Raw genomic sequence first — 26,617 nt, forward strand, 5'->3', positions numbered from 1 at the left:
CAGCTGCCAAGTCTGGATGCGCCCGGATCTCCCTCATTCTCCTGGAGCGGCTGACCAAGGGCTGGAGCGTGAGCCAGCAGTGGATGCGCATCGTCGGCGTGCACCCCAGCACCGGGGTGAAGTCACATAATCACAGAATCCCAGCATGGCAGGGGTTGGAAGGGTCACCCAGCCCAACCCCCTGCCCAAGCAGGGTCACCCAGAGCAGGCTGCACAGCACCGCGGCCAGGCGGGGCTGGAATATCTCCAGAGAAGGAGACTCCACAGCCTCCCTGGGCAGCCTGGGCCAGGGCTCCGTCACCCTCAGAGGGAAGAAGTTCTTCCTCATCTTCAGCTGGAGCTTCCTCTGCTTCAGTTTGTGCCCGTTGCCCCTTGTCCTGTCGCTGGGCACCACTGAAAAGAGTCTGGCCCCGTCCTCCTGACCCCCACCCTGCAGATATTTATGGGCATTTCTAAGGTCCCCTCTCAGCCTTCTCTTCTCCAGGCTGAACAAGCCCAGCTCCCTCAGCCTCTCCTCGTAGGAGAGATGCTCCAGTCCCCTCACCATCCTCGTAGTCCTGCAGCAGGGTCCCAGGGAGAGCGGCTCTCCACAGCTCCCACCATCCCGTTCCCGCACCGGCGGGGGTCTGCGCGCCCACGGGGTGTCCTGCGGGAAACCTCCCCGTGCGGTAATGTCCTGTGCGTTTGCAGAGTCAGACACAAACCTCGCTGCTCTCAACACGAATTTTTCGCAGCCCCAAGCCCACAGCTCTGCCCAAACCCTGCTGTCACAGTGCGCTGGCCTGGGGCTCCATGTTTTTGGAAAGGACAGGCCACATCCTAATTGTAGCTATGTCTGCATTAATGAGGGGCATCGTCTGAGCTTTGCGCTGCTCCTTGAGTAACCGCAGTGGGAACAGGGCCTCTGCTTCTTAAACATGACATCACTTCTCAGATCTGCCACCGCTGTGGTTTACCAAGGGTGCGAGGTGTAAAATTAGCTCCATCCTGGACGTCAAGTAGCGGCATTGACAGCAGAGAGCTTGCAACGCCCCGGCGGGCAGCCGATCTGGCCTTGGGGGTGGAAAGCTGTGCGGGGCTCAGACTGGGAAGGGGAGGAGAGCCCCAGCGCTCCCGCAGGCGCCCTGAGCCGGGTGTCACGATGATCCCGAGCCGGGTGTCGTGACAGTCCAACAGAATCCAATACAACACCTGGCCCGGCAGAGCTGGTGGCAGCGGCTCTTCGGACCTCAGGTCCTGGCTTCGCTGCTGGGACAGAATCACAGAATGGTGGTGGTTGGAAGGGACCTCTGTGGGTCATCTAGTCCAACCCTAATCCCTCTCCCCTCCCCGTCCCAGCACAGCGGAGGCTGGGCCTTGCTGGTTACTGCCGGGCCTCCTGCACAGCCAGGGCCTCTGGGCACCCGTCCCCCAGCAGCCACAGCCACGACCCGGCCCGGGGGTGCAGCGGGCAGCTCCCGGGGGGCTGCCGGCCCCGCACCTCCGCAGGCGGGGTACAAACTGCCCCCAGCCCGCGCTGCACGGCGATGCCGGCCTGAGGGGAAGCCTTGGGCCCGGCGGCGGGGCCCGGCCGATCAGTGGCGGCGGGGCAGCCCGCAGGCGCCGGAACAGGGCGGCCGTGACGCCGAGGGGCACAGGGACGGCTCCAGCTCCCCTGAGCGCCGCAACCCCGTCCCTGAGGAGCCTGCGGGGTCGGGGGGGTTACATCGCCGCCCGCCGCCATTTTGCGCCTCCCTACCCAGCATGCCCCGCGCGCGGCGCCTACATTTCCCATCAGGCCCCGCGCCCGCCGGGGATGGAGGGGGAGAGCGCGGTGCGCTCCCGCCAGGGGGCGCCGCGGGGCGCGGTGCGGGGGGCGGTGCGGGGGGCGGTGCGGGGGGCGGTGCGGGGGGCGGTGCGGAGCGGGGAGCGGAGCAGGACGGGACGGGACGGGGCGGGCTTGGGCCGTTGCCGTGGTGATGCGGGAACGACTTCCCGGCGGCGGCGATTGGCTGCGGGTGCTGGGTATGCGGTGGCGTCAGGGCGGGCGCGGTGACGTGCGGGGTGGGGGGGCGTCGGCGGGGGGAGCGGCGGGCCGGGAGCGGGGCCGCGGCGGGAGGTGAGCGGGGCCAGGCCCGGACATGCGGGGACGCGCGGTGCGGTGTGGGGAGGTCGGGGGGGGCACAGGGGGTGTGTGGGGTGCAGCGCGGGGGGGGGATAGGGAGTAGGGGGAGACGCGGGGCTTGGGGGGGTCGGGCACAGGGTTATGGGGCAATGGGGACAGGGGCGGAGGGGTACAGGGACACGGGGTGTGGGGGGTACAGGGACACGGGGCGGGGGGGGACACGGGGTGTGGGGGGAACAGGGGCACGGGGTGAGGGGGGACGAGGACACGGGGCGTGGGGGGGTACAGGGATGTGGGGGGACACAGGGTGTGGGGGGGACAGGGGCACAGGGTTGTGGGGGTAAAGGGACATGGGCTGGGGGGGGGACAGGGATGTGGGGGGGATGTGGAGTGCACAGAGGGGCAGGCTGTGCCTCGGGGGGGGGGATAGCGGGGGGGGGATGAGGCTGGGACAGGGGGCTCCGTGGGTGTCGGGGTGGGGGGGGCGTGGGGGCTTTGCGAGGCCATGGGGCAGAAGGGGCAGGGAGCCCTGGTGCAGCGGGGCTGAGCCTCAGAGGGCAGAGAGGGATTTTGGGGGACAGGGATGTGGCAGTGGCGTTGGGGACTGGGGGGACACGGAGGGTCTGGGGGGCACAGCCTGCCCCTACTCTCCCCCAGGGGTGGAGTGGCGGGGGGGGATCTGGCCGGTGGGTTTAGGGTACCGGGATGGGGGGCACTGCCGGGGGCTGGGGAGGGGAGAAGGAGAGGGTGAGCCCCATCAGGTGAGGGGCTCCCGGGGAGGAAGGCTCCGAGCGTCCCCTTGGTGTCCCTCGCGTCTCCGCGTCCCGCTCCTGCTGTCCCTGAGACCCCAGATGAACGGTGTTTGCTTTTTCCGCCGTGCTTTCCTTTCCCCCCGCTGCGAAGCGGGCGCTGCCGCCTTGACCGAGCTGTGCCCCCGGAGAGACGTCGCCAGCCCCGCTGCCGAGGCTCGTAGGTGTGGGTTCACCACAACTCTTAATTAGCTTTAAAAGCGCTCGTTAAAAAGCCGAGGTGAAAGGTGAAGGAGCAGGCAGAAGTAGGTGACAGGGCCTCGAAGCGAGGGACAGGATTTTCTTTCACCTCCTGCTTTTCCCCGCTTCGTCCTGCGCTGCTGACCGGTTGCATTGGTTCCCTCCTCGTTGGCTGGCACCGAGCGCCGTTGTCACAACCAACGCGGGTCCGGTTGTTACCCGGAATGTTGTTACCGTTCCTCCCCAGGGGAGTGTTGACCTCCCCTTTTTCGGGTGGTCAGGAGGCCTTGCTGTACTTCCAGAAGTCTTGTGTGCGCCGACTCCTCCCCGGTGATGTGAACAGCCCTGTTGCTGTGTGATGGCAGAGCCTCCCGCCTGTTTACAGCAGCCAGGGTGTTAAGGTTCAGCACCTATTTACGAGGTAGGTGTGTTCGGGTGAGGAACGGCTGAGGGAGCTGGGCTTGTTCAGCCTGGAGAAGAGCAGGCTAAGAGGGGACCTTAGAAATGCCTCTAAATATCTGCAGGGTGGGGGTCAGGAGGACGGGGCCAGGCTCTGCATCTAAGAGCAGTGTGGCCAGCAGGTCGAGGGAGGTTCTCCTTCCCCTCTACTCTGCCCCAGTGAGGCCCCATCTGGAGTACTCTGTCCAGTTCTGGGCTCCCCAGTTCAGGAAAGATGAGGAGGTACTGGAGAGAGTCCAGCGGAGGGCTATGAGGATGGTGAGGGGACTGGAGCATCTCTCCTAGGAGGAAAGGTTGAGGGAGCTGGGCTTGTTCAGCCTGGAGAAGAGAAGGCTGAGAGGGGACCTCAGAAATGGCTCTAAATATCTGCAGGGTGGGTGTCAGGAGGACGGGGCCAGACTCTTTCCGGTGGTACCCAGTGACAGGACGAGGGGCAACAGGCACAAACTGAAGCAGAAGAAGCTCCAGCTGAAGATGAGGAAGAACTTCTTCCCTCTGAGGGTGACGGAGCCCTGGCCCAGGCTGCCCAGGGAGGCTGTGGAGTCTCCTTCTCTGGAGATATTCCAGCCCCGCCTGGACGCGGTGCTGTGCAGCCTGCTCTGGGTGACCCTGCTTGGGCAGGGGGTTGGGCTGGGTGACCCACAGAGGGCCCTGCCAACCCCTGCCATGCTGGGATTCTGTGAAAATCAAGGCGCAGAAAGGAAAAGCAGCTGAAGGTGCAGCTTGTCAGGGGAGCGGGAGCGAGCCCACCCCCGCCGTGACGATCCCGTCTCTGCTTTTCCCGAAGCATCTTGTCAGTCAGCGACTGTGTTGCATCTGCGTGGCTCCAGACAGCGTCCCGGTGTGACGTATCTCAGCCTTGGCCACCTTCCCCATGGACAGCTGTGCTGGGAGGCCTCTCGGAGGCGGGGGGCGATCGGGCTGGCGGGAAGGGATCGGGCCGTTGAGCCCCCCCCACGTGTTGGGAAGCCCCCGGTGAGCGGGCTGTGGGCAGGCAGAGGGGCAAGCCGGCTTTGGACGTGCCGTCGGCTCCGGGCAGCGGCCGTCGTGGTGATGCAGAGGGTTCTGGGCGTGGGAAGAGGATGCAGCGGTGGCCACGCCATAAATCGGGGTCCCCCGGCTGGCAGCAGTGTTGATCTCTTACACTGGTGACCTGCTGGTGGACACAGCCCGTGTCCCGTTTCTGCTCCTCTTGGCCTTCCTCCCGCCGTCCGCCTTTGTGCAGACTCCCTCGCTGCCTTTGGCGGAGAATCCCTTTCCCCTTCTGGTACGAACGTGCTCCGGGCTGTGCTGGGGTGGGAGTTTGCTCCGTGATTTACCGAGTGTCAGCCAGGGATGCAAGAGGGAGCTTTCCGGAGGGACGTGCTGGCAGGGTTCCCCCGCGCCCTGCCTGGTGTGCGCCGGTGATGGGGCATGCCCTGGCACTTAGCTGGGAGCAGGACGAGGAGAGCCCGTAATTGAGCTTTAATTCTTGGACATCTGGCAGCAGCCAAGTGCTCTGATCGGCAAGGGCAGCGAGCTCGGGGTGCGAGTTGTGCTCTCCCGGCGCGTGATTCACGCCCTCCTCGACAGCGGTGTCGTTACGCGGCGGTACTGATCCGGGGACGGGGTTTATTGCGGGTGGAGATGAAGGAAGCGCGCTCCTGGTGTGCCAGGGGGGTTGTAATGAAGGGTGGGTGTCAGGAGGACGGGGCCAAGCTCTTTTCAGTGGTGTCCAGTGACCGGACAAGGGGCAACGGGCACAAACTGAAGCAGAGGAAGCTCCAGCTGAAGATGAGGAAGAACTTCTTCCCTCTGAGGGTGACGGAGCCCTGGCCCAGGCTGCCCAGGGAGGCTGTGGAGTCTCCTTCTCTGGAGATATTCCAGCCCCGCCTGGCCGCGGTGCTGTGCAGCCTGTTCTGGGTGACCCTGCTTGGGCAGGGGGTTGGGCTGGGTGACCCACAGAGGGCCCTGCCAACCCCTGCCATGCTGGGATTCTGTAATGGTTTTATTGTTCTTCCTCATCGGAAAGGTTAAAGAAAAGCTTTGTCTGGGGTTTTTAGAAAAACTATCTTCCGTTTTGGGAGGGAGGGGATGAGAAACCTGCTGTAGCTTGAATGTCCTGCTGTGAAAGTGAAGTTACCGTGCACGGTTTTATGGCCCTCACCACGGCAGGAGGCTGGGCGCTGGAGCGGGCTCCTTCCCGTGCCGGCTGACCTTCACGCTTCTCTTGGTTCTCGTCTCAGCCCCCCTCCCTGTCAGCCGAGGGCAGTCGCTTTCCTCACGGGGGGCTGTGAGTTTGATGCCGCTGACTTCGAGGACGAGTGATCCCGATGCGAGTGATGCTCCGGTGCAAGGGACTGGGGTTCTTTTCTCCCACCTCACGCTTGTGCCCTCCCCTGGATGCCCCCGGGCTGCTCGGCGGCGGCGGAAGCACCCTCCGCGCTCACACCGGTGTGCCAGGACCCTCGGCTTTTGGAGCAGGGGCTTTGCTTTCTCCATTCATCCTCTTCTGAGCAGCAGCAGCTCCCAGTGCCGTGTCGGACCCGGCAGTGCAGGAGGGCGCTGGGGGGGATTCGCTCTCTGCCCTGAACTTGCCGGCGCTCGGCTGGCGACGCCGGGTTCATCGCCACGCTCGGCTGCCGCGCGAGTCGTCCCGTGCTGGAGGCAGCGATCGCAGCGGGGCTGTTCCACTGGGGTGGGAGGAGCGGCTGAGCCTGGGTAGTGTCAGGGAGGGTGCACGGGTTCAAGTAGCATCATGTTCGCAGCATCTTTGTTTAATAGGTTAGTCCAGTTAGTCTGCATAACTGCGTCTAAAAATAGAACATATTTTCGCTAAGTCCTCTAGTTCAAAGCCTCATAAGCCATTTTTTTTTTCTAGCGTTGGTCTCTTAATTTTCTCCTGAGCCTGAAATTAGTACCAGGCTGTTTGCAAAGTTATCGGGAAAACCGAGAGGAGTGAATGAGCTCTGGCAAATCCTTAAGTTTCAGCCACCCGAGAGGGAAGTTCATGAAAGTTGCAGCAACTTTCTGGCAGGCTCCGAAAGGTGGATTGAGCAAGCTGAGTAAACAGAGCCACCCTGCAGCCGCCGTAGACCTGTTTCTGGCATCAGCTTCATGCATTGTCCCAAGAGCTCGCGGTCATCGGCCTCTGGCTGCGGGTGGCTTCGGGGGAAGGTGACATCCCGACGCGGGGTCGGGGTCAGCTCCGTTGGGACACCCAGGGCGTTGCTCCGGGGCGGACGGCTGCGGTCGCAGGCGGTGGCTGCCCCTTCGAGCCCCCCCCCCCCAGCTGCCGGTCTCAGCACGCGGCAGAGGGAGTGTGTGTTTAAATTTCAGAGCTGTCGCTGGATCCGGCCCAGTTCTCCCAGCGACATAAATATCTGGCCTTCGGCGCAGCGGTGGAAACTCGCGTTGTGTTCTCTTGCAGATTGCTCGGGGTTTCGGCTCTCCATGCTGACATGGTAACCGAACGGCGGCTTTCCACGCCAGGCAGACCGGGACAGCCGCTCCGGAGAGGTAACCCTTCCCTCGCGCACGCGGGCCGTCCACCCAAGCGCTTAGCCTACGCAGGATTTTAAAAACTTGGGATAGGGAAGAGCCTTAGGAAGCGCGGCTTGCTTCAGCAAGTTTCACTTTCGTCCACGAGCTTAAACTTTCTGAAATTTCTTTTTAAATTTGAGCTCTGTGCCTTGTTTTTGTGCGGTTTCTGAGTATGATCTGTATGGATTACGCTTAGGAGTATGTTGTGAGTAGCGTGGTCTAATCCTGTTCTTCTAAGCCAACTGTTGCCTTGGAAGTATAGCAACATAACATTTTATTATTTCACTGATTTTTTTACAACTGGAATTGTCTCTTTGAGATTGGGGCGTATGAGATCGGGGACTGTACTTGGGTAAACAATCACCTAACGACCCGGCCACGCGATCTGGCAGCCGTACCGATGCCGTCTGCCGCTGTCAAACTGCCCGACTCGGCCAAAGCTGAGCGGGTTCCAGCCGGGCTGGGACAGGGGGTTTGAGGAGGGGGTCAGCGTGGGCTGGGGGGCCGTCAGCCTGCCCGCAGACCTCCAAAGCGATGTCCGAAAGCCTTCCCTGCGGCCGCCCTGCTCCCAGACGCTGCGTGTAGCTTCTGCCCATGCTGCGGCTGGCTGCGTGCAGGGGGTGGATCTGTTTTCGCCGCAGCACGCGTCGAAGGTGTTCAGCTGGGCAGAGACGTGGCTTTCTGTGTCAGGCTTGTGCGGCTGTTGTGCTGTCTCTGTGCTGGCATGCGAGACGTGGACTTGCGAGGATCTTCGCAGCTTGCAGAGGGGGTTTTGTAACGAGCCGCATGGGGCTTTGCTGCTCAGCAGAGCATTGTCGTACAGAATTGCTTGCTGATGTTCGTTGTTCTCTCTAGCGTGTTGCCTGTTGACAAATACATCTTTTTGTACAGTACATCTTGTTGCCTTTCGGGGCATATTTCATCTGTGGCTTTTGAATTATGAACTGGGAATCTGCAAACGATCTTAGAGACTGAGGAATTAGCACGACGAGAGACTCTGGGGCTCCTTTGTGCAGCGGGACCCGACATGCGAATGATTTTTTAATGGAGTGAGATGGTGTTACAGTGCTTATGCCTGAAAAGATTATTTGCTGCCAGAAGCCAGCCTGGCTTGCCCTGACTATGAAATTTTGGAGATGTTGGTTTATTGTGTGATTTGTTTTGGCTCCTTTGCTGATAGCTGGGGATTTGTCGGGCTGCGTCGCTGCTTCCTCGTCAGGCGCTGCAGGGCAATTTCTGCTTTCCTAGAAGTGTCACTATTGGAGAGACGCTGTTTGTGACTGCTGCAAGAAGTTTGGAGACTCTGGGAAAGTCTAGACAAGCAGAAGTGATTTCCATAGCGAGTACAAATAAGGTTTTTCCATGTAATTATTTTTTTAAAATTTTGTTATGTTATACTCTGAAATGCGCTTGCATTGGCGGAATGCCTAGGAAATTACTTTCCCAAAGCAGGGTTTAGAGCAGAACAGTTAATGTCAATGTGAAGCCTTTTGGTCAAGGAGATTGTGAAATGCATCTTCCCCAAGATGAATGTTTTGGGATGACATTCACTGGAGCCCTGCTTGGTTGCAAGAAGGGTTCAGAGCAGAAATGACCTCAGTTGTATCTTAGTTTCAGGATGACTGCTTGAAGTGCTCTAATAGTCACTGCTATGATCACTGCTGAGTCCACAGTGTCTGGAAAATGTCTGTGTCCTCCAAGGCTTAGCCAGGAGCTTGTGAACATCTGAGATCGTTTGGGTCAGGTCTTTCAAACTGGCATTGCAAAGGGCTCCGATGTACACGTGTGTGTGTGCCAGGGTGGTTCACTGGGGATCCCCATGGACAGATTCTTCTCGAAAGCAAAGGCTTTGTGGAGGCTGTGGTTTGCAGGGGAGTCCTGACCGGGAAGGAAAACCTTTCTCGAACTTTTCTCGTGGTGCTGGGTCAAGCCAGCACTCATCTCTGAGGCTTGTGGATAGCAACAGCCAGATAATGTCCGTGCTAACCAGAATAGTTGCCCTCATGCTGCATTTTCTGGTTTGGCCTGGTTGGGAACTGGAAGTTGGAATAGCAAAAACCAGAACGTGCACGTTCAGCCCTGTGATAGAGATGTGGGATGGAGACAGGGAACAGTGCTGGTGGATTAAAAGGGCAGACGAGCTTTCCTGTCTGAGCTGATAGGGAAGCGTGTCTTTGGTCTGTGAAGACAGACTTTACTGCGAACCATACTGCTGCCTCATGAATGCCTCATTAGGAAAGGCTTTGGCAGGCCGAGGAGAGGATGGGTGAAACGGCTTCAAAATAAGCAGTGTTTTGTGCAGCCGTCTCGGTGACCGCAACCTAAGCTCAAATCCTTATCCTGCCTGACTCTTTACAAACACTTTTTTAATGCAACTCTTGATTTCGTCTGAATGCAAACCTGGAATATTTCTGAAAATGCCCAAATCTGGTTATTCCTTTTAAGTTCATTATATGGATTCTGCTAGAGCTGTTGGACCTTGAAAGCTGTTAACCCCGCAAGGGCTGATGGTCAGAGACCCACACCTCTGCAAAAAATCCGTGGGTTCTCGTGTCCGTGGGGTATGTGTTATGCTGTGGGACTTAGGGACACGGGGATCTCTGGAAAAGGGTTATTGGTGAGCGTGAGCTTGGGGCTGGAGCTGGTGGAGCCCGCTGAGCTCCGAGGAGCTGGCTGTCTTGGGAAGTGGTAGTCGTTGGCTTGCTGTGTGCCTCTGCTGCTCTCTCCGTACCCCCAAGACGGTGCCAGGGACGTGAGGATGTTACACAAGGTGCTAATGCTTTGCTCAAGCATTTTGTTTTCTAGGGGCCAAGGCAGAATCCAAATGATCAGAGCACACTGTGGTCTTCTAATTGGCGGAGGAGTCTTGGCAGGGTCACGCTGACACGATCACTGCTGGTATCACTGCTGAAAACAAGGGAAACCTCTGCTCCTCCAGTGAGCTCCTGCTGTGAGAATGTGGCCAAAAATAGTAAGGAAACATCATTCCCCTCCAGTTCCCTAAGAGGGTGTTGAACTACTTTGTGTAACAGAGTTGTTCCAACGTTCTCTGGAGTTTTCCATCCGGAGAGGGAGGCAGTCCTGCTCAGATGCCCTCGTTTTTCCTGCTCTGTGGTTGAATCGGAGGTGCAGCGAACACGGTGATGCGTGCTGACCGTTCCCAGGCCCTGCTGAATCATCTGTGCTTGTGCCTGGGCGGAATCGCTCGCTGTCAGCTGCGGCCTGGGATCGGAGCGGCGTGGCTGGGGCCCAGGATATTTTGCTATGGTCCACAAAACCGGCAGCGCGTTTCTGGGGGCCCAAGTGTAAGCAGAACAAAACTTACAGGCTGGTGGATTGGTTTTTTCACACCCCCCCGGGTCAGCACATGGGATCTAAAATCTGTCGCCGCAAAGAGAAGGCTTGCTACTGGTTTTGTGGGCGTTTTCCCGGAGCTGGGAGCACTGGAAGCCCACGGATAAACCTTACTGGCCTGCTGGGTGTTTGGCTCCAGGCGTCAGGCTGCACGCACGTGCGTGTGCTGCGCAGCGATGCTCTGGCCTGCTGCTGCTGTGCCACCCCTGCCTGCTTCCCTGGGTTGCCCCGTCCAAAGCACGGGTGACGCTTGCTGGTGTCCCAGTGAAACCGAGCCTTGGAGGAAAGCTAAGACGGAGTCCTGGTGTGGGTAGTGCTGCCAAATGTGGGGCTTGCTCGCTGCCAGCGGTGCTCCCGTTCGTGACAGCTTGTTCCACTTGCCGCTTTCCCGGTTTTCCGTGTAAACGCTGCCCTGAGGCTGTAACATCCCATGCCCACCGTTTGCCTTGGGAAGTGTTGTTGCTGTTCCCAGGAGCTCCTCCCTCATCAGCCCCTTTCTATAATTACTGATGTTCCTGAAACCAGATCCTTCCACGTGTCCTGCTCAGCTTCGGGAGGACAAGGGGTCCGTAAGCAAGCCGGGTGACCTGGAGTAACGCGCAAGAGGACTTCAGGAGTGTTGGCAAGCCTCAGCTTACAACGGTTTGGTGGGTTCTCTGAGCCACCATCCTCCTCGCCTTCGGGATGGCAAAGGAAAGGGCAATATATCCCAGGTGGCTTCTCTGGCACTTCCAGGGAAGAAACAGGGATGTGGAAGCTGGCGCTTGTGGAGCAGCGGCGGAGGCTGCTGGAGGAACGCAAATAGGAGATGCCGAGCTGGGCGGCGGGTCCGTACCAGGGGACAGGAGCAAGGCCGTGGGTTCAGAGTCCCCTGTGGACACTCGGCCACCTCTGCAGCCCTGTGCAAGCTGCTGTGTCCCTCTCTCCCAGCAGCTGCGTGCTCGGGTTGCAGCCATGTTCCCCTGCTGCGGTGCCCCGGGGTGCGGTGGGGAAGATGCTCTCTCCTTACCAGATTTAATGATCTTCTCGAATAGAGACGCTGCTGTGCCGTTTCCAGCTCTGAGAAGCCCCGGTGGTGTCACCTTTCTGGTACCTGCTGGTTTCCTGGCTGCGGTCCTCGTTCCAGCGGGTCAGACCCACGTGCCCCTCCTGCCCTTGAGTGCCCTGGCCTGTCCCGAGTTGACGGCAAACCGCAAATATCGGTCAGCAGCTGCCGGGGTGAGATGTACCAGTTCATTTCACTGAAAGTAATGCTGGAAACGCTTCGTATAGGAATGTACAATGGGAGAAGATGGTCAGTGTGGTCTGCTGACCCGGGGCCGGCGAGGCCAGGCTTGCGAGCGTGACTGCGAACAGGTGTCAAAATCCGTAATACGGGAATAAACAATGACGCTTGGCACTGATGTATTCCTGCGCGCCTCCGAAACATGCCGTCTCTGTGAGCTAATGCAGCGAGGACAGCGTCAGGAAGGAAACGCTGTAAAAGTCCTGGGTTTGGTTTTTTGGGTTGGTTGGTTGTTTTTTTTTGTGATGATGGAGGAAATGGAGCTTATGGGGGTTGACAGGATTTGCTGAAGGTCGTGAAGCAGGACTTCGGATAAGAGCTAACGACTGCCCAGCTTTTCACTGCCTGCCCTGCTTTACCCCTTCTGAAAACGGCAGCCTGGAGCCCGGCTGAGGAGAGGCTGAAGAGGGCAGGGAGTCGCTCCGCCGGAACGGTGTGTAGGGATGAGTCCCCTCGAAGCAGTAACCCTCTCCCAGTATCTGCCATCTCAAGATTCCGGAGCACATCCGATGCGTGCTTGGAGCCACTGGAGCCAGGGCTGTCTGCAGCTCCCGGAGGACGAATGGAAAGGGAAGAGCAGCCCAGCAGACCCTCCTTTTGCATGTGGTTGTGAGTTCGTTGCCCAAAGTCTGATTTGCTTCTGGTTCTGCGGTGCCTCTTGCTTGATGAAGAAACCCAGCACAGGCGAGAAAGTGGGAAGTTCTTTTGGACCAAAATGCCACGACCTGATTTTGGTGACAATGTCAATTGTGGTACGAAAAGAGAAGAATCCGGCGAGTTTTGTAACCTTTCTAAGGTCTTTTCCCCCCCCCTCCCCGCCTTGGTGTCCAGGAAGTGGGTGAGTTAAAACACGCGGTAGATGTGTGATTCATTTTGGCGAGCCTGGCTGCTGGAGGCAAGCGAGGGAATCTCCTGCCCCCTCTGTCACATGCTCCTGAGTAATTAGCAGCCACGAGGTGACAGCGGCTCTGGCAGCACCCTGCTGCTTCCTCGGCTGGGCTCGTACTGGGTGGAACGCAGACAGCCCGCGCAGCGCTGGAGAGGAGATCACAGGGCTGGGCTGGGGCACAGCACAGTGTCTGAGCAGATGCGTGCTGGCTCGGAGTGTCCGCGCTGGCCAGGGCTGCAAGGATGGTGAGGGGACTGGAGCATCTCTCCTACGAAGAGAGGTTGAGGGAACTGGGCTTGTTCAGCCTGAAGAAGAGAAGGCTGCGAGGGGACCTTATAAATGCCTACAAATATCTGAAGGGTGGGTGTCAGGAGGATGGGGCCAAGCTCTTTTCAGTGGTGCCCAGTGACAGGACAAGGGGCAATGGGCACAAACTGAGGCACAAGAAGTTCCGTCTGAACATGAGGAAGAACTTCTTCCCTCTGAGGGTGACGGAGCACTGGAACAGGCTGCCCAGGGAGGTTGTGGAGTCTCCTTCTCTGGAGATATTCAAGACCCACCTGGACAAGATCCTGTGCAGCCTACTGTAGGTGACCCTGCTTCGGCAGGGGGGTTGGACTAGATGACCCACAGAGGTCCCTTCCAACCCCTACTATTCTGTGATTCTGTGATTCTGTGAAGGGCTCGCTCTTTCTAGCTCTAGTAGTTTATTTCTGCATGTAGCCTGCCTTGAGGCCAAGACTTTGAGTAAGGGAGGAAGCACTTGGGCAGTAAGTGCTGCTGAGACCTCATTAGCTAATGAGGGGGTGTGTTGATCTTTCAGGAACAAAAACAAACATGTTTTCAGTGTTTGTCTCTCCTGTTTTGTGCACTTGGTTACCTTTCCTGTGTTGCAGCATCTGTTTAGCCCTTATTTGGCTTTTATTAGTAGTAGCTGGAGGAGGAGGAACAGAAACTGGTACTTGATCAGCAGATATCAGAAGCAGTGACACGACCCAAGGGACATCTGCAAATGATGGCCAACAAGCAGCAATCACATTTTTTTTATGGATTCAGGTCAGATTTTGTTTGTGGATTCAACACGTGCTGCCCGTCACAAAGCACTGCTGCACAGAGGGCCAAGTTCTCATCTTGCCCCTTCCAGAAGGGTTCACTCCTATGAGCTGTGAACTTGGCTAATATTTGTGTCCAAAGGAATAAAAACGCAAGCCAGAAGTGCTGCTGCAGTAAATTGGTTGCGTTTCGCAATTCCCAGTGACCTCTTTTGCGGTAACTTGAACCACTGCTTTGAGTGGATCAGCTCTGGGATTTGGGGCTTGGGAGGTTTGGACCCTTTGTTTGGCACTTTGCTTTGCCTGGAAACTCCCGTCTTCCAGGGAGGGATCTCGTGTGGTGACACTGCAGGCTGCAGTGGGAACTTGGTCAGTCCCATCTGTGTAAATATATCAGAAACAAATGTATGTTCTCCTGGAGGGAAATGGGGGTGAGCGTCCTCTCTCCACCCCTGTGAGCACACCACAATTACCTCCTCTTTGAGCTCACCACCAGTGAAACTACACCTGGTTTCAAGATGAGGTCCTTCTAATTACGAGCACTTCCTTGCTCTTGTTTTGTGGCTGTCTGGCTGCCAGCACCCGGGTGTCTGTGTCAAAACGCACGTCCCCTTCTCGTGACGCTCCGTTCGGCTTGCGGGACTCTAGTGAAAAACTGAGCTTCTCCGTCGCCTCGCTCCAGCACCCCTTCTGCGCTCAGACCGTGGGGACCAGGCGCTTCCTCGCCGGGTCATCAGCTTTGGCTTTGCTGAACTTGGCTCCAAGGTCGACGTGGTCATCAGCGGTGAGGAACTCTCAGGTCAAAAGGGTACAAGCTGCAGGTCGATGAACTGGAGGCTTGGATCTTGGTGAGCTCTAGAGAAGTACTGCCTTCTTGCTGGGGGTCTACGCTGAAGATTTGTCTCCTTTTCATTTTTATTCCTGATTTTTTTTTTTTCCACCTCTCGTTGTGCCACGTCTCTCCCCGCCATTCCCACCGTATGGTTTAGCTTGGCGTAGACGCCAGCTCCTGCTTCTAGTAAAGACAAACCTGTTACCCGTGCTGTTCGCAGCGTGGGAGCGGGGCAGGCAGCAGGCATCTGCCCGAGCCCGCAGCCAGCAAACAAACCCCCCCTCCGCCGGCTGCAGGCTCCCGGGAGAAGGCTGCTGCCTCAGCCGGGGTTGCCGAATCTCCTTGGAACGGAGACCAAGGCAAGGGCAGCGCAAGTCACGAGACACGTGCCCTCATGCTCATTCCCACCCTGTGGGAAGAGGAAGGGAAACAGCTTTGTCGGATTCTCTGGAGAAGCTTAGGAAGGAATTCATGGTCCCCATCCTTGTTTCCATCCTCTCTTTCCATCGCTGCCCCGTGACAGCTGCCAGACAGAAAAAGGGGGTGGCTATGCCAGGCAGGAGTCTCTGCCCTTCTCCCCGTGGCTCGAAGCCGGTGCCCTGCGCTCCAGCACGTGGCTGTGCAGCCAAGGGGAGGAGATGGAGTTATCCCTCCTCTCTGCCCGCTCGGCAGCTGGACGTGGAGACACCGAGCAGATGGGGAGGTCCTGGGGTTGAGAAAGCTCCGTTGGCCATGCTCTGCCACCCGCGCAGCCGTCCCACGGAGATGCAGGGCTGTGACACCCTGCCCGTGGCCGTGCTGGCAGGGCAGGTCCCTTCTGGCACACAGAGCGACGGAGCTTGGGCGAACCCCTGGGGAGCTCCGGCTTCTCTGGAACCGCGGGGCTCGCAGGGGAGCGGAGGGTGTACGTGAAACCTCGGCAAATCCCCGCGGTCTCTGCGTCCGGTTGGGTTTGGCTGCCGTGCTGCTGCCCCTGGCCCAGAGGGGAGGGCTGGGGGTCCGCGTCGCTCCGGACCCCTGCCGAGCGGGCTCGCTCCACGCCGGGGTGCGCAGGCACGGCCCGTACCCTGTCTTTCATCTGCCCGAGGCAGGGGGTGCAGCCTCCTGTGTGGAATCAATCCCTTTTTCGCCCTCCTCTGTCTCTGCTGTTTGGAAAACATGGGAAGGGCCAAGGGAAAGGCAGGTGTGCAAACAGCTCGCGCAGCTTTCCTCTGCCCAGGCCCCTGTGCTCTTGGCCTGCAAGGAGATATTAAAACAAGACGTTCAGAGCCTTCTGGTAGAAGCTTTCTCCTCTCTGGCTCCCCAGCCACTCTCGAAGGGGGGGATCTGAATGCTGATCCTTGCTGTAATGCCCGCGAGCACGTGGGGAGCCTTAGCTGGAGCCCGGCGTTGCTGCCTGCGCACATCTCGCCCTCTGCTTTCCCCCTCCTCCGGGCTGCGTGCCTGTCTCTAGCCAGACCGACTCCAAGCACAGTTTTGGGGTTGCTTTGGTGGGTCTTGGGGAGCAAGCTGCGGGTCACAAACTTGCTGCCACCCCAGGAGTACCCAGCCATGAGCAGACCCAGCGGATGGAGGACAGGGTGCCAGGGATGCGGCAGAAGGAGTGTGCCCACCTTACTCCAACCACAACGTGCCAGGAGGTGTCTGGGGCGAAGCAGAGGGCTGCATCTGCACTGGGTTTAAGGCAAGTGGCCTGTCCTGGATGCCAGAGACACCAGAGAGCTAATAAGAAACTCATTAAGCTGCTGCTGGATGTATTTCCCACTGTAGACTAGTTTCTCCTGCCACAAGCTTCCCCCACTAACTGCTGTTCCAGGCAAAAGCGTTTTCCTGGTGTTTGGACATTCATTTATATATAGCCTTCAAATGATCGTGCTCGTTACCCTCCATCTCCAATGAATAGGTTTTCCTGCCTGTGCGCCGTGTCCCACCGTGCGGGACGTGTGAGGGGAGGCCAAGGATAACACGGCCCCTCAATGGTCCCTCAGTGCTGGTGCGGAGGCGCGGGGAGGGAGCGCTCGCCCTGGTCTGCGCACCCCTCTGCCTGCGCCCGCTCTGAAGGCGAGCGGGGCGGTCGTGCTTGCTCTGCGCCTCTAACGCACCCCTCCTTGAAACAGAACTGTCCTGCAGTCTGAATCCCCGGCGTGGAGGGGAAAAGCAAAGCCCCTCGCCCACGGGAGACCCCGACTCCGGTGCAGCACCGGCTCCGGGTGGTGACATGAGGAAGAACTTCTTCCCTCTGAGGGTGACGGAGCCCTGGCCCGGGCTGCCCAGGGAGGCTGTGGGGTCTCCTTCTCTGGAGATATTCCAGCCCCGCCTGGCCGCGGTGCTGTGCAGCCTGCTCTGGGTGACCCTGCTTGGGCAGGGGGTTGGACTGGGTGACCCACAGAGGTCCCTGCCAACCCCTGCCATGTTGGGATTCTGTGATTCTGTGACTTGGGTCCTGGCCTTGCACCGTGCTGGTGTTCAGCCTCCCGCTTATGGGTTGTCTCCTCTCCCTCGGCCGCTTGCTTGATCTCTCAGGGAGCTCTGACCTTGCTGGGCGCTGACCGCTCTCCAGCAAAGCCAAGGAGCTGGCTGCGGCTCGGGTTCGACGTGCTGGCCGTGAGGGTCTGCTGCAGGAGGGAGAATGAGCCCGGGGAGCCCTGGGTCGCTGCTGCCCTGCCCCAGCGAGCCCCGTGCTGTGGCGTGGGCTCGGGCAGGGGCTGCAGACTGTCCTGGTGCTTGGGTCCCCTGCGAGGAGCTTGCTCGCTTCACTCCAGTGCGGGCGTCGAGGTGCTGCACCAGTTCAACTTGTGCCTGCAAACTGAGGCTTTCCTAGTGGAGGCTGGACTTCAGGGGCTTTCCTGAGGGATATTTCTCCACTTTAGCTCCTTTAAGGAAGTGGATGCAACTCTACATACACTGGGCTTGAGATATTAATTACTCAAGGAAGAGCCAGTTTAGGAATCAAGATCTGGAGGCAGATGAGCGCTGGGATGTTGCAGCGTGAGCTGGACACTCGGGAGAGATCTGGCATGGTTGGGAAGGAGGTGGGAACAGCTCGGCCATGGTCACGGTACCGACGATGCGTCGCTTGCACGGCGTGAGTTTTTCACGGGCTGTTCGGGACGGACTAAGGCAAACAAGGAGCGGAAGCGCGCGGTGGGCGGACGGGGCTGTTCCTCCCACAGGAAACCCGGGATTTAGACCCTGGCTGGATTGTGCGGCCGCCGCAGCCGCGCTGCTGGACCCCGCGGCTGAGCACGGCCCGGCAGCTGCGCGGAGCAGCAGCAACACGTTCAACCCAGCGGCTCTTGGCAGAGGAGCCGGGGCCGGTTACAACACGGCGAGTGGAAATAAACACCAACGCCGTAGCTGGCAGCGCTGTCGTGGGAAGGAGCGTGAGCGCGGGGGCCGGCAGGAAGCCATCGGTCTTGCAGATGGCTCGCACGGGCCGGGGGCTTTCAGCCACCGCCTGCTGCTGCACCGAGCCCGGCTCCCCCAGCATCTCCCACCCGTGGGCATGGAGCCGCTGCGCCCCGAGCTCTGCCTTGTGTGACTGGGGATGGAGGGTGACGCCGGCGCTGCCTGAAGCTTCCTGGTAGTGTTGGCTCTGTCACACCCCGGGTTGGCTGCCACCGGGATGTCCCAGGGTGTTAGCAGCTCTGGGGACGTTGTTTGGGGCAGTGTTTCTGTTATGGGAGTTGCAGGCTGGGGAGCCCAGGTCCCTGGGTGGCATCTCAGCTGGTTTGTGGTCTGGGCTCTCTCTGCTGGGCTTTAAATACGATTCCGGTGAGGTTTTGCTTCCTTGAGTCCTATTGAGCGCGAAGCGACCTTTAAAAATCCTTGGGTTCTGCTTGTTGCCCTGGATAAGGGAGAAAGCAGGGCAGGGCTAGCGTGGTTACGCGCCGCCCTGCTGCTGAGACGCTCTGCGTTCGGAGCTGACGCCGCGCGTTTCTCCCTCTGTCCCGCAGGCTAGCAGGAACAGCCTGGTAAGGTCCATCTCGGACAGACGCGGATGATGCCAGAGCTATGACAGGGACCGCAGTCTTGGCACTGAGGGGTGATCAATTATGGAACAACTACAGGAGGAAGTACCTGAGGTCAAGGAAGAGGAGGAGGAAGAGGCAGTGATGGTGGCAAGCGGAGCCTCGGACCCAAGTGGAGGACCAGACAGCTCGCTGCCTTCGAGCAGCTACACAGGTGAGTGGAGCCGCGCGAGGTCATCTGGCCCTGGAGCGTCCGCGTCCTCCGGGCAGTGCGCTGAGCCGCAGGGGAGAAGACCTGCGCGTGAAGCGAGCTTGACTTGTTTTCATCTCCTGCCGTTGTGAAATAATGTATCAAGAGCCAAGTTTTGGAGAGGTTGATTTCTTCCTCTGCAGTCATCACACAGCCGTTGGCCACGGGTTGGGAGGTGGAAATTAGAAGGACAGGCAGGTAACGTTGTGCCCCGGAGCGAGGAGACTCCCAGGGTGCCTGAGGATGCTCCCCTGGCCACTTCTTGAAGTCCTCAGCGCAAACTGATCGTAGGAGCTGGGGGAGGAGGATGGGTGCTGCTGAGGGGGCCCCTGCAGAGCCCCGGGCGTTCCAGCTGGGCAGCCCTGTGCCAGCCGCCTGCCAGCTGGGGATTATAAAATTTGCTGGTTGGCTTTCATTGCCTAGACATGAATGCCAGAGGGAGGAAATCAGCACTGGTGTGGAGTCTCTCAGCTGCTGGGCGCACCCTCGGCTCTGTGCATGGTGTCTGCCTGCAGCCAGTGCCTGATCTCGGAGGCTGTGCCCAGATGCAATGCCAGTGGCAGACTGGGACAGTGCTGGAAATCCCTCGTCAGCCCCATGGCTGGAGAATTTCGGTGTGACGCTGGGCTGGCGGCTGCTGCACGAAAGGATGTATCGCTCTGTGTGTTCACAGACCTTTCGCAGAGCTCCTCTCCCTCCCTGTCGGACCAACTGCAGATGGGCTGCGAGGAGGCGGCCTTGGGAGCGCTGAACGTGGAGTGCAGGGTCTGTGGAGACAAAGCCTCGGGGTTTCACTACGGCGTGCACGCCTGCGAGGGCTGCAAGGTACGTACGGCCTGGCGAGGGCTGGGTGCAGCAGTGCCAAGCAGAGATTACAGAATCACAGAATTACAGAATGGCAGGGGTTGGAAGGGACCTCTGTGGGTCACCCAGCCCAACCCCCTGCCCAAGCAGGGTCACCCAGAGCAGGCTGCACAGCACCACATCCAGGCGGGTCTTGAATATCTCCAGAGAAGGAGACTCCACAGCCTCCCTGGGCAGCCTGGGCCAGGGCTCTGTCACCCTCAGAGGGAAGAAGTTCTTCCTCATCTTCAGCTGGAGCTTCCTCTGCTTCAGTTTGTGCCCGTTGCCCCTTGTCCTGTCGCTGGGCACCACTGAAAAGAGTCTGGCCCCATCCTCCTGACCCCCACCCTGCAGATATTTAGAGGCATTTCTAAGGTCCCCTCTCAGCCTTCTCTTCTCCAGGCTGAACAAGCCCAGCTCCCTCAGCCTCTCCTCGTAGGAGAGATGCTCCAGTCCCCTCACCATCCTTGTAGCCCTCCGCTGGACTCTCTCCAGTAGCTCCTCATCTTTCTTGAACTGGGGAGCCCAGAACTGGACACAGCACTGCAGATGGGGCCTCACTGGGGCAGAGAAGAGGGGAAGGAGAACCTCCCTCGACCTGCTGGCCACACTCCTCCTAATGCATCCCAGGATCCCATGAGCTTTCTTGGCAGCCAGGGCACACTGCTGGCTCAGGGACCGTGCCATCTCTTCACACAAGCAGATTTGCAGCAAAACAGGGATGCGGGGTTGAGTGATTGTAAAAAAATCAACCTGCAACCTGTCCAGACAGTGTGGAAAGTACAGGCAGGTCTGCAAATGCTGACCTGGGGGAGGCAGCTGGGGTGCGCATGGCCCAAATTGTGCCCCGTCGTGCTTTGCTTCATAAGGCAAATCCATCTGTTCCTCTGGGGACCCTGCCTTTGCTTTTAAAGGTGCTTTCTGTGCTGCAGAGCTGTGTGTTTATCCCCCCGGGATCACTGGCCGTGGCGTGGATGTGCCTCCGAGGTTCTTTCCGCCGCAGCAGATGCCGGCAGGGCTGCGTTAGCGGCCCAGGTCCTGCCAGACATCCCTGCTCGTTCCTCCACCCCTCCCAGCCGTATCACGCAGGCGCTGCCCTCCACGCTTCCCCCTCTGCAGCCCCCTTCGCCCGCCGCACGACCTCTCCTTGAGAGAGACTCTGCTTGTGTCAGAGAGACCCAGGGCTGCTGCTCCCCACGCGGCTGGACCTCCGTGGGGCTCCTGGGGATGATAAACCAGCCTGGTCCCAAACCACAGGGGCTAACGCTGCTGTTCCCTCGTTCCCCGGCTCCGTGTCCCACTCTGTGCCGCCTGCCTGCAGGGTTTCTTCCGCCGGACAATCCGCATGAAGCTGGAGTACGAGAAGTGCGAGAGGAGCTGCAAGATTCAGAAGAAGAACCGGAACAAGTGCCAGTACTGCCGCTTCCAGAAATGCCTCTCGCTGGGCATGTCGCATAACGGTGAGCGTGACCGCTGCCCGCAGGCCTGGCCGGCTGGGTGCCACGGGACCCTCTGCCCTGCTAGGAAGGGTTCGCACCGGGAGGCTGTGTGTAGCTCGCTTTATCCCGTGGCTGTCTTCTTGCTTGGGGATCATCTTTCAGATGCAGTGCTTTGAGCCTGTGGCTCTTCATCCCCTGCTTCTGCAGGAGAAGGGGCTGTTCACCCCCGTGCAGGCTGGCTGTTGGCACATAGCTGTCTCTTACGGGTTGGCCCAGGGGCAACTGGACGCCCAGATTGCTCTTCTGTGCTGGGATTTTTAAACTTCAGGTGTAACCATCTTGTTCCTGGCCAGGCAAAGGTGGTTGTGGGAAGCAGGGTTTGTGCGAGAGCCCAGAGGAGTGGGGCCAGGAGCTTAGCGTGAGGCTGTGTTGGCAAGGGCAGCAGGGATGGCTGGTTCGTGAAGGTGTCGATGCTGGAGGAGCTGCAGCCCTGGGGAAGCATCGTGTTGCGTAGCTGCAGGTGTTGACCAGCAGAACTCGGTCTGCGGTGGCAGAGCAGACTGCTCCCTCCCTGGGCGCGTCTCCTGGGGTCGTCCCCCGTGTCCTGACCTGCTGGTTTTGTCCCCCGACAGCAATCCGCTTCGGCCGCATGCCGGAGGCAGAGAAGAGGAAGCTGGTGGCAGGGCTGACGGCCAGCGAGATCAGCTGCCAGAACCCACAGGTGGCCGACCTGAAAGCTTTCTCCAAGCACATCTACAACGCCTACCTGAAAAACTTCAACATGACCAAAAAGAAGGCGAGAGGTATCTTGACCGGGAAGGCCAGCAGCACCCCAGTAAGTTCCCTCCCCGGGGCAGGCGGGGTTGGCCATGAAACACCACGGGAGGCTGCTCTCTGCGCGTCTCCCTCCTGCTGCAGCTCTTCCACGTGCAGCAGTTCCCCGCTGCAGCCCGGTGGGCTCTGCACGTCCTGCCTGGGAAAACTCCCACAGAATCACAGAGAATCACAGAATGGCAGGGGTTGGCAGGGCCCTCTGTGGGTCACCCAGCCCAACCCCCTGCCCAAGCAGGGTCACCCAGAGCAGGCTGCACAGCACCGCGTCCAGGCGGGGCTGGAATATCTCCAGAGAAGGAGACTCCACAGCCTCCCTGGGCAGCCTGGGCCAGGGCTCCGTCACCCTCAGAGGGAAGAAGTTCTTCCTCCTGTTCAGACAGAAAACTCCCATTGCTCCGCAGACTGGTGCTGTTATGGGTGGGTGCAGATTGCCTGGGCACTGTCAGCACCAGCAGGGAGAGAACCGCAAAGGGACAGGCAGATGTGAGCGTCCTTGGCAGAGCTGGTGTCTCGAGTCCCCGCAGCAGGTTCCTAACCGCTTGCTTCTTTTTCAAGCAGCCTTTTGTGATCCATGACATGGACACCTTGTGGCAGGCAGAAAAGGGGCTGGTGTGGAAACAGCTAGTGAATGGCATTCCCCCCTACAAGGAGATCGGGGTGCACGTCTTCTACCGCTGCCAGTGCACCACGGTGGAGACGGTGCGGGAGCTCACAGAGTTCGCCAAGAGCATCCCCAGCTTCGTAGGCCTCTACTTGAACGACCAAGTGACTCTGCTCAAGTACGGGGTGCACGAGGCCATCTTCGCCATGCTGGCTTCCATCATGAACAAGGATGGGCTGCTGGTGGCCAACGGGAACGGCTTTGTGACCCGCGAGTTCCTGCGTAGCCTGCGCAAGCCCTTCAATGAGATCATGGAGCCCAAATTCGAATTTGCTGTGAAGTTCAACGCGCTGGAGCTGGATGACAGTGACCTGTCTCTGTTTGTGGCTGCCATTATCCTGTGCGGAGGTGAGCGGGCGCTCTGGGCCACACGAGTGTTGGGAAGAGTCCTGCTGTCCTTGGGGTTGGGTCTGGGCTGGGGGAACTGAGCTGCAGCTGGCCCTGTGAGCAGCCAGGGCTGTCTTAGGGGGACGAGAGAAGAACTGAACAGTTCCAAAACCAAAGCTTCTCCGTGGCGATGATGCCTAGCAAGCTTGGACCAAGAGCAAGGAGCGTAGAAGTGGCACCTCCTTCTCGTGTGCTGCTGTGGGATACATCATCCAAGGGCACATTTCTCCCCTTGTCTAGTTGTTGAGGTTGGAGTCACGGTGGGTGGGTTACAGTCCCCGTCTCCCTTTCCCCAGGAGGAACATGTGCTTTGGAGGGCTACACCATAACACTGCAGCTACCCTGCTTCCTCTCCACAGACCGTCCTGGCCTGATGAACGTGAAGCAGGTGGAGGAGATCCAAGACAACATCCTGCGAGCGCTGGAGTTCCACCTGCAGTCCAACCACCCGGATGCCCAGTACCTCTTCCCCAAGCTGCTGCAGAAGATGGCCGACCTGCGGCAGCTGGTGACGGAGCATGCCCAGCTGGTGCAGAAGATCAAGAAGACGGAGGCAGAGACATCTCTGCACCCGCTTCTGCAGGAGATCTACAAGGACATGTACTAAGGACCTGTTATTTATGAGAATGAAGCCATGGATTCCCAGCAAGACTCTTTGTACAGAAACAAAGAAAACCTTTCCCCGTGTCTTCCATTTCTTCTACTGGAAACTCTTTTCTACGTGACCCTGGCGTACGGTACATAGGGCAAGATGCCGTGAGATTTTGCAGCCACCCCCTGCTAGGCCAGGGCTTCCGTTAACACACACTAACGAATTTACAAAGGCAAATCGTCAGCTACTGTTTCCGTTACTGCGGCCCAGCTCTTCAGCTGCTTCCCGGGGCCTCTGGAGCAGCCGGCCGGTGGGGTTCCTGCGGCAGCTTGGGGACGGTGGGGGATGCCCCGGGCGTTAGGAGACCCGAGCACGATGCGGATGTCCAGCAGGGCCAGCAACAGCACTTACAGCGTGTCTTTATTTTCTTATTGCACTCCGAAGACGTAGTCCTGAGCCGTGAAGTCTAGGACAGTGTAGTGAAAGGAAGTTTCTCTCTTTCCCAAAGAAAAGCCAGAGTATTTGAAGACGGGTAGGGCTGTCCTAGCTCAGCGGCAGCCCCCCCTCGCCATGCAGCATATTCCTGTCTCCCAGAGGCATCGCGTGCTCTCGCCTTCCCCCCAGTGCCGTGTGGGAGCCCGTGCTCCTGGTCCCCCCGTTCCCGGGGGAGCCTGTCCCTCGGCACCCTGGCGTCAGACAGGGAGGGATGGGGAGGTGCGAGGGCAAGGGTTTGACTCCCAAACACTCACCTGCAGAGCAGAGGCCAGGGTCTGTTTGCTTGCCCAGGCTGTTCAGCGTGGACCTGGGTTCCTGGGAGCTGTGCAGGGCTGGGGACAAGCCTGGGACCGGTCGGGGTTCGGGCAGCAGCGCGTGGGGCTCGTCCTGCTGCTCCCTCCCCAAGCCCCGGCGGGCGCTGGGGGTCTCGCAGGGCAGCGCGGGCCGCAGAGGCTCCCCGGGAATACGGCTCCTGTGGGCACCGGGGCAAGCAAAGCCTTCAGCAGCGCCAGCAAGGGGAAGGCAGAGCCACGGCCGGCCCTCATGATGCTGGAAGGGCATTGACCTGTTAACCGCCCTGCCTCAGTTTCCCCTCCGTGAAAGGGAGCTGGATTGTCACCTGCTCTCTGCTCAGAGGCGGGGCACGGGGGTTAATTAGTTCACTGGTTGCAAAGAGCTTTGCAGCCGTAAAGCACACTATAAATGCCAAGTATTTATAAAAGGGGAGGGAGAGGGTGGGATGCTCACAGCGAGCAGAGCTGCCTGGCGAGCGCGGCCGGGTTGGGGAAGCTGCCCTGCGCTCCTCCGCCGCTGTCCCGAGTGCGGGACGAGCTCCAGGCCTCGGGGTCTGCCCAAACCCGGAGCCGCTCTCGGACTCCACCTCGCAACTTCTTGCAGCTGTAGTGAAATGCTTCGGTGCTGCCTGTGCCCGGGACGGGACCCCTGCGTGGGGGCTCTGGGAGCGAGGACGGGCCGGGAAGGGCTCGGTCCCCTCTCGGGATGACGGAGTCTGACCAGAGAAGCAGCACTTACCCACCAGCAGCTCGCGGTCCCGTGTGTCCCACGCAGCCTTATTAAAACACTGATATTCCCACGGAGGGGCTGTGGGAGCAAATTAGTCGGTTGTGTTTGATTATCCTCCTCTTCAGGGTAGCAGATTTCCCTGGTGCAATAATTGCTTTAAAGCCCGAAGGGGAAGAGCGCTGGGCTTCCCTTCCGTGTCACAGCGCTGGCCCCGCTGCCGCCCACTGGCTCCTGGCCGTGCCTCAGTTTCCCTGCCCTCTGCCCGCTCAGCCCCTTCCCCTCCCTACCTCGCAGGGCTGTTACGAATTTCGTTTCTAAAGCACTTTGAAGCCCTCTCGGGGAAGGCACCGGAGACGCGTGCGTGCTGCACAGAGCCTGGGGGATTTGTCCTTCCCAAATCCCCCGCCGTGGCCGGCACGCAGGACGCGCGTGCTCGTCACCTGGGGAACCTTTTGCTCTTCCCTCTTCGACAGCGTAACAACCCTCAAACTGAAATGTATATTTTTGCTAGAAGTACAAACCTCCAAGTGTTTTTAATAATATAAATAGTGTCCACAAACTGACTTTAAATAAATCCGAACTAAATATTTAAGAACCTTTTCGCATCCAGCCTTTCTTTGTGGGATTTCTCTCGGCCCCTGGGCGGGGGGGCTGCCCTTGGGAGGGTTTCCAGCAGAGGCAGTGGGATTTGCTGGATTTGCTGTGATCTCCAGGGCTTTGCCGTCATTCCCAGCTCTCGTAGCTGCTGCGGTTTTCCTGCCTGCGTTTCCCATCAAACCTAAAAGCAACCAGAGCCGGTGGGGAGCAGGGTCCCGGCCCCAGAGCCGAGTCCCCCCTGCCCCAAACCTTTGCCGTGGGTCTTGCTGTGGGGTGAAGCTGGCCAAGGAGCCATGGGCACCCCGACATGGGCCAGGGTGGGCTCAGGGCACCGGGCTCTGCGCTTGGCCGGCTCTCACAGAATCCCACAATCCCAGCATGGCAGGGGTTGGCAGGGACCTCTGTGGGTCACCCAGCCCAACCCCCTGCCCAAGCAGGGTCACCCAGAGCAGGCTGCACAGCACCGCGGCCAGGCGGGGCTGGAATATCTCCAGAGAAGGAGACTCCACAGCCTCCCTGGGCAGCCTGGGCCAGGGCTCCGTCACCCTCAGAGGGAAGAAGTTCTTCCTCATCTTCAGCTGGAGCTTCCTCTGCTTCAGTTTGTGCCCATTGCCCCTTGTCCTGTCGCTGGGCACCACTGGAAAGAGTCTGGCCCCGTCCTCCTGACACCCACCCTGCAGATATTTAGAGCCATTTCTAAGGTCCCCTCTCAGCCTTCTCTTCTCCAGGCTGAACAAGCCCAGCTCCCTCAGCCTCTCCTCCTAGGAAAGATGCTCCAGTCCCCTCACCATCCTCGTTTGTGGGGTGCAGCTGCAGACCCCCAGGCTCCCCTGTGCCCCCCCCCGGGTGCCATTGCCCCCACCTCCCCCAGAGGCAGAGGGAGCCCCGGGGGTCTCTCTCGGGGGGGGGGAGCGGCAGGGCAGGGGTTAAGCGGCCGGGCAGGTGAGGGTTACCTGGGTGGGACCTGCTGCGTCCACCGCCCCACCCAAGGCCATAAATAGCCCCGGGGGTGGCCCGGCCCTTTCGGCTGCCGGGGAGG

General features: G+C 59.5%; 1 protein-coding gene across 5 annotated transcripts; it reads left to right on the forward strand.

Moving 5' to 3' along the window:
- Window positions 1-1,981: 1,981 nt before the first annotated feature.
- On the forward strand, window positions 1,982-25,075 carry PPARD (peroxisome proliferator activated receptor delta). 5 transcript variants are annotated; one of them, XM_075442795.1, is made up of 8 exons: window positions 1,982-2,004; window positions 6,962-7,050; window positions 18,443-18,671; window positions 19,381-19,532; window positions 20,872-21,010; window positions 21,622-21,824; window positions 22,379-22,832; window positions 23,231-25,075. In XM_075442795.1, the coding sequence occupies exons 3-8, from the start codon at window positions 18,542-18,544 to the stop codon at window positions 23,476-23,478; spliced, it is 1,326 nt and encodes a 441-aa protein (XP_075298910.1). In that variant the 5' UTR covers window positions 1,982-2,004; window positions 6,962-7,050; window positions 18,443-18,541; the 3' UTR covers window positions 23,479-25,075. The 5 variants fall into 5 exon arrangements, with proteins under 5 accessions (XP_075298910.1, XP_075298908.1, XP_075298909.1 ...); XM_075442793.1 differs by lacking the exon at window positions 1,982-2,004 and adding an exon at window positions 2,061-2,098; XM_075442794.1 differs by lacking the exon at window positions 1,982-2,004 and adding an exon at window positions 2,994-3,077.
- Window positions 25,076-26,617: the final 1,542 nt, after the last annotated feature.

The sequence above is a fragment of the Opisthocomus hoazin genome, chromosome 25, assembly GCF_030867145.1.
Source record: "Opisthocomus hoazin isolate bOpiHoa1 chromosome 25, bOpiHoa1.hap1, whole genome shotgun sequence".
NCBI classification, from domain to species: domain Eukaryota; kingdom Metazoa; phylum Chordata; class Aves; order Opisthocomiformes; family Opisthocomidae; genus Opisthocomus; species Opisthocomus hoazin.

Excerpts from the sequence above, each read along its gene's own strand:
- PPARD (XM_075442795.1), top strand. The coding sequence starts at position 18,542 with ATGGAACAACTACAGGAGGAAGTACCTGAGGTCAAGGAAGAGGAGGAG. Across the intron at positions 21,011-21,621 it reads GCTGGGCATGTCGCATAACG|CAATCCGCTTCGGCCGCATG; the intron begins GTGAGCGTGACC and ends GTCCCCCGACAG. Across the intron at positions 22,833-23,230 it reads TGCCATTATCCTGTGCGGAG|ACCGTCCTGGCCTGATGAAC; the intron begins GTGAGCGGGCGC and ends TCCTCTCCACAG.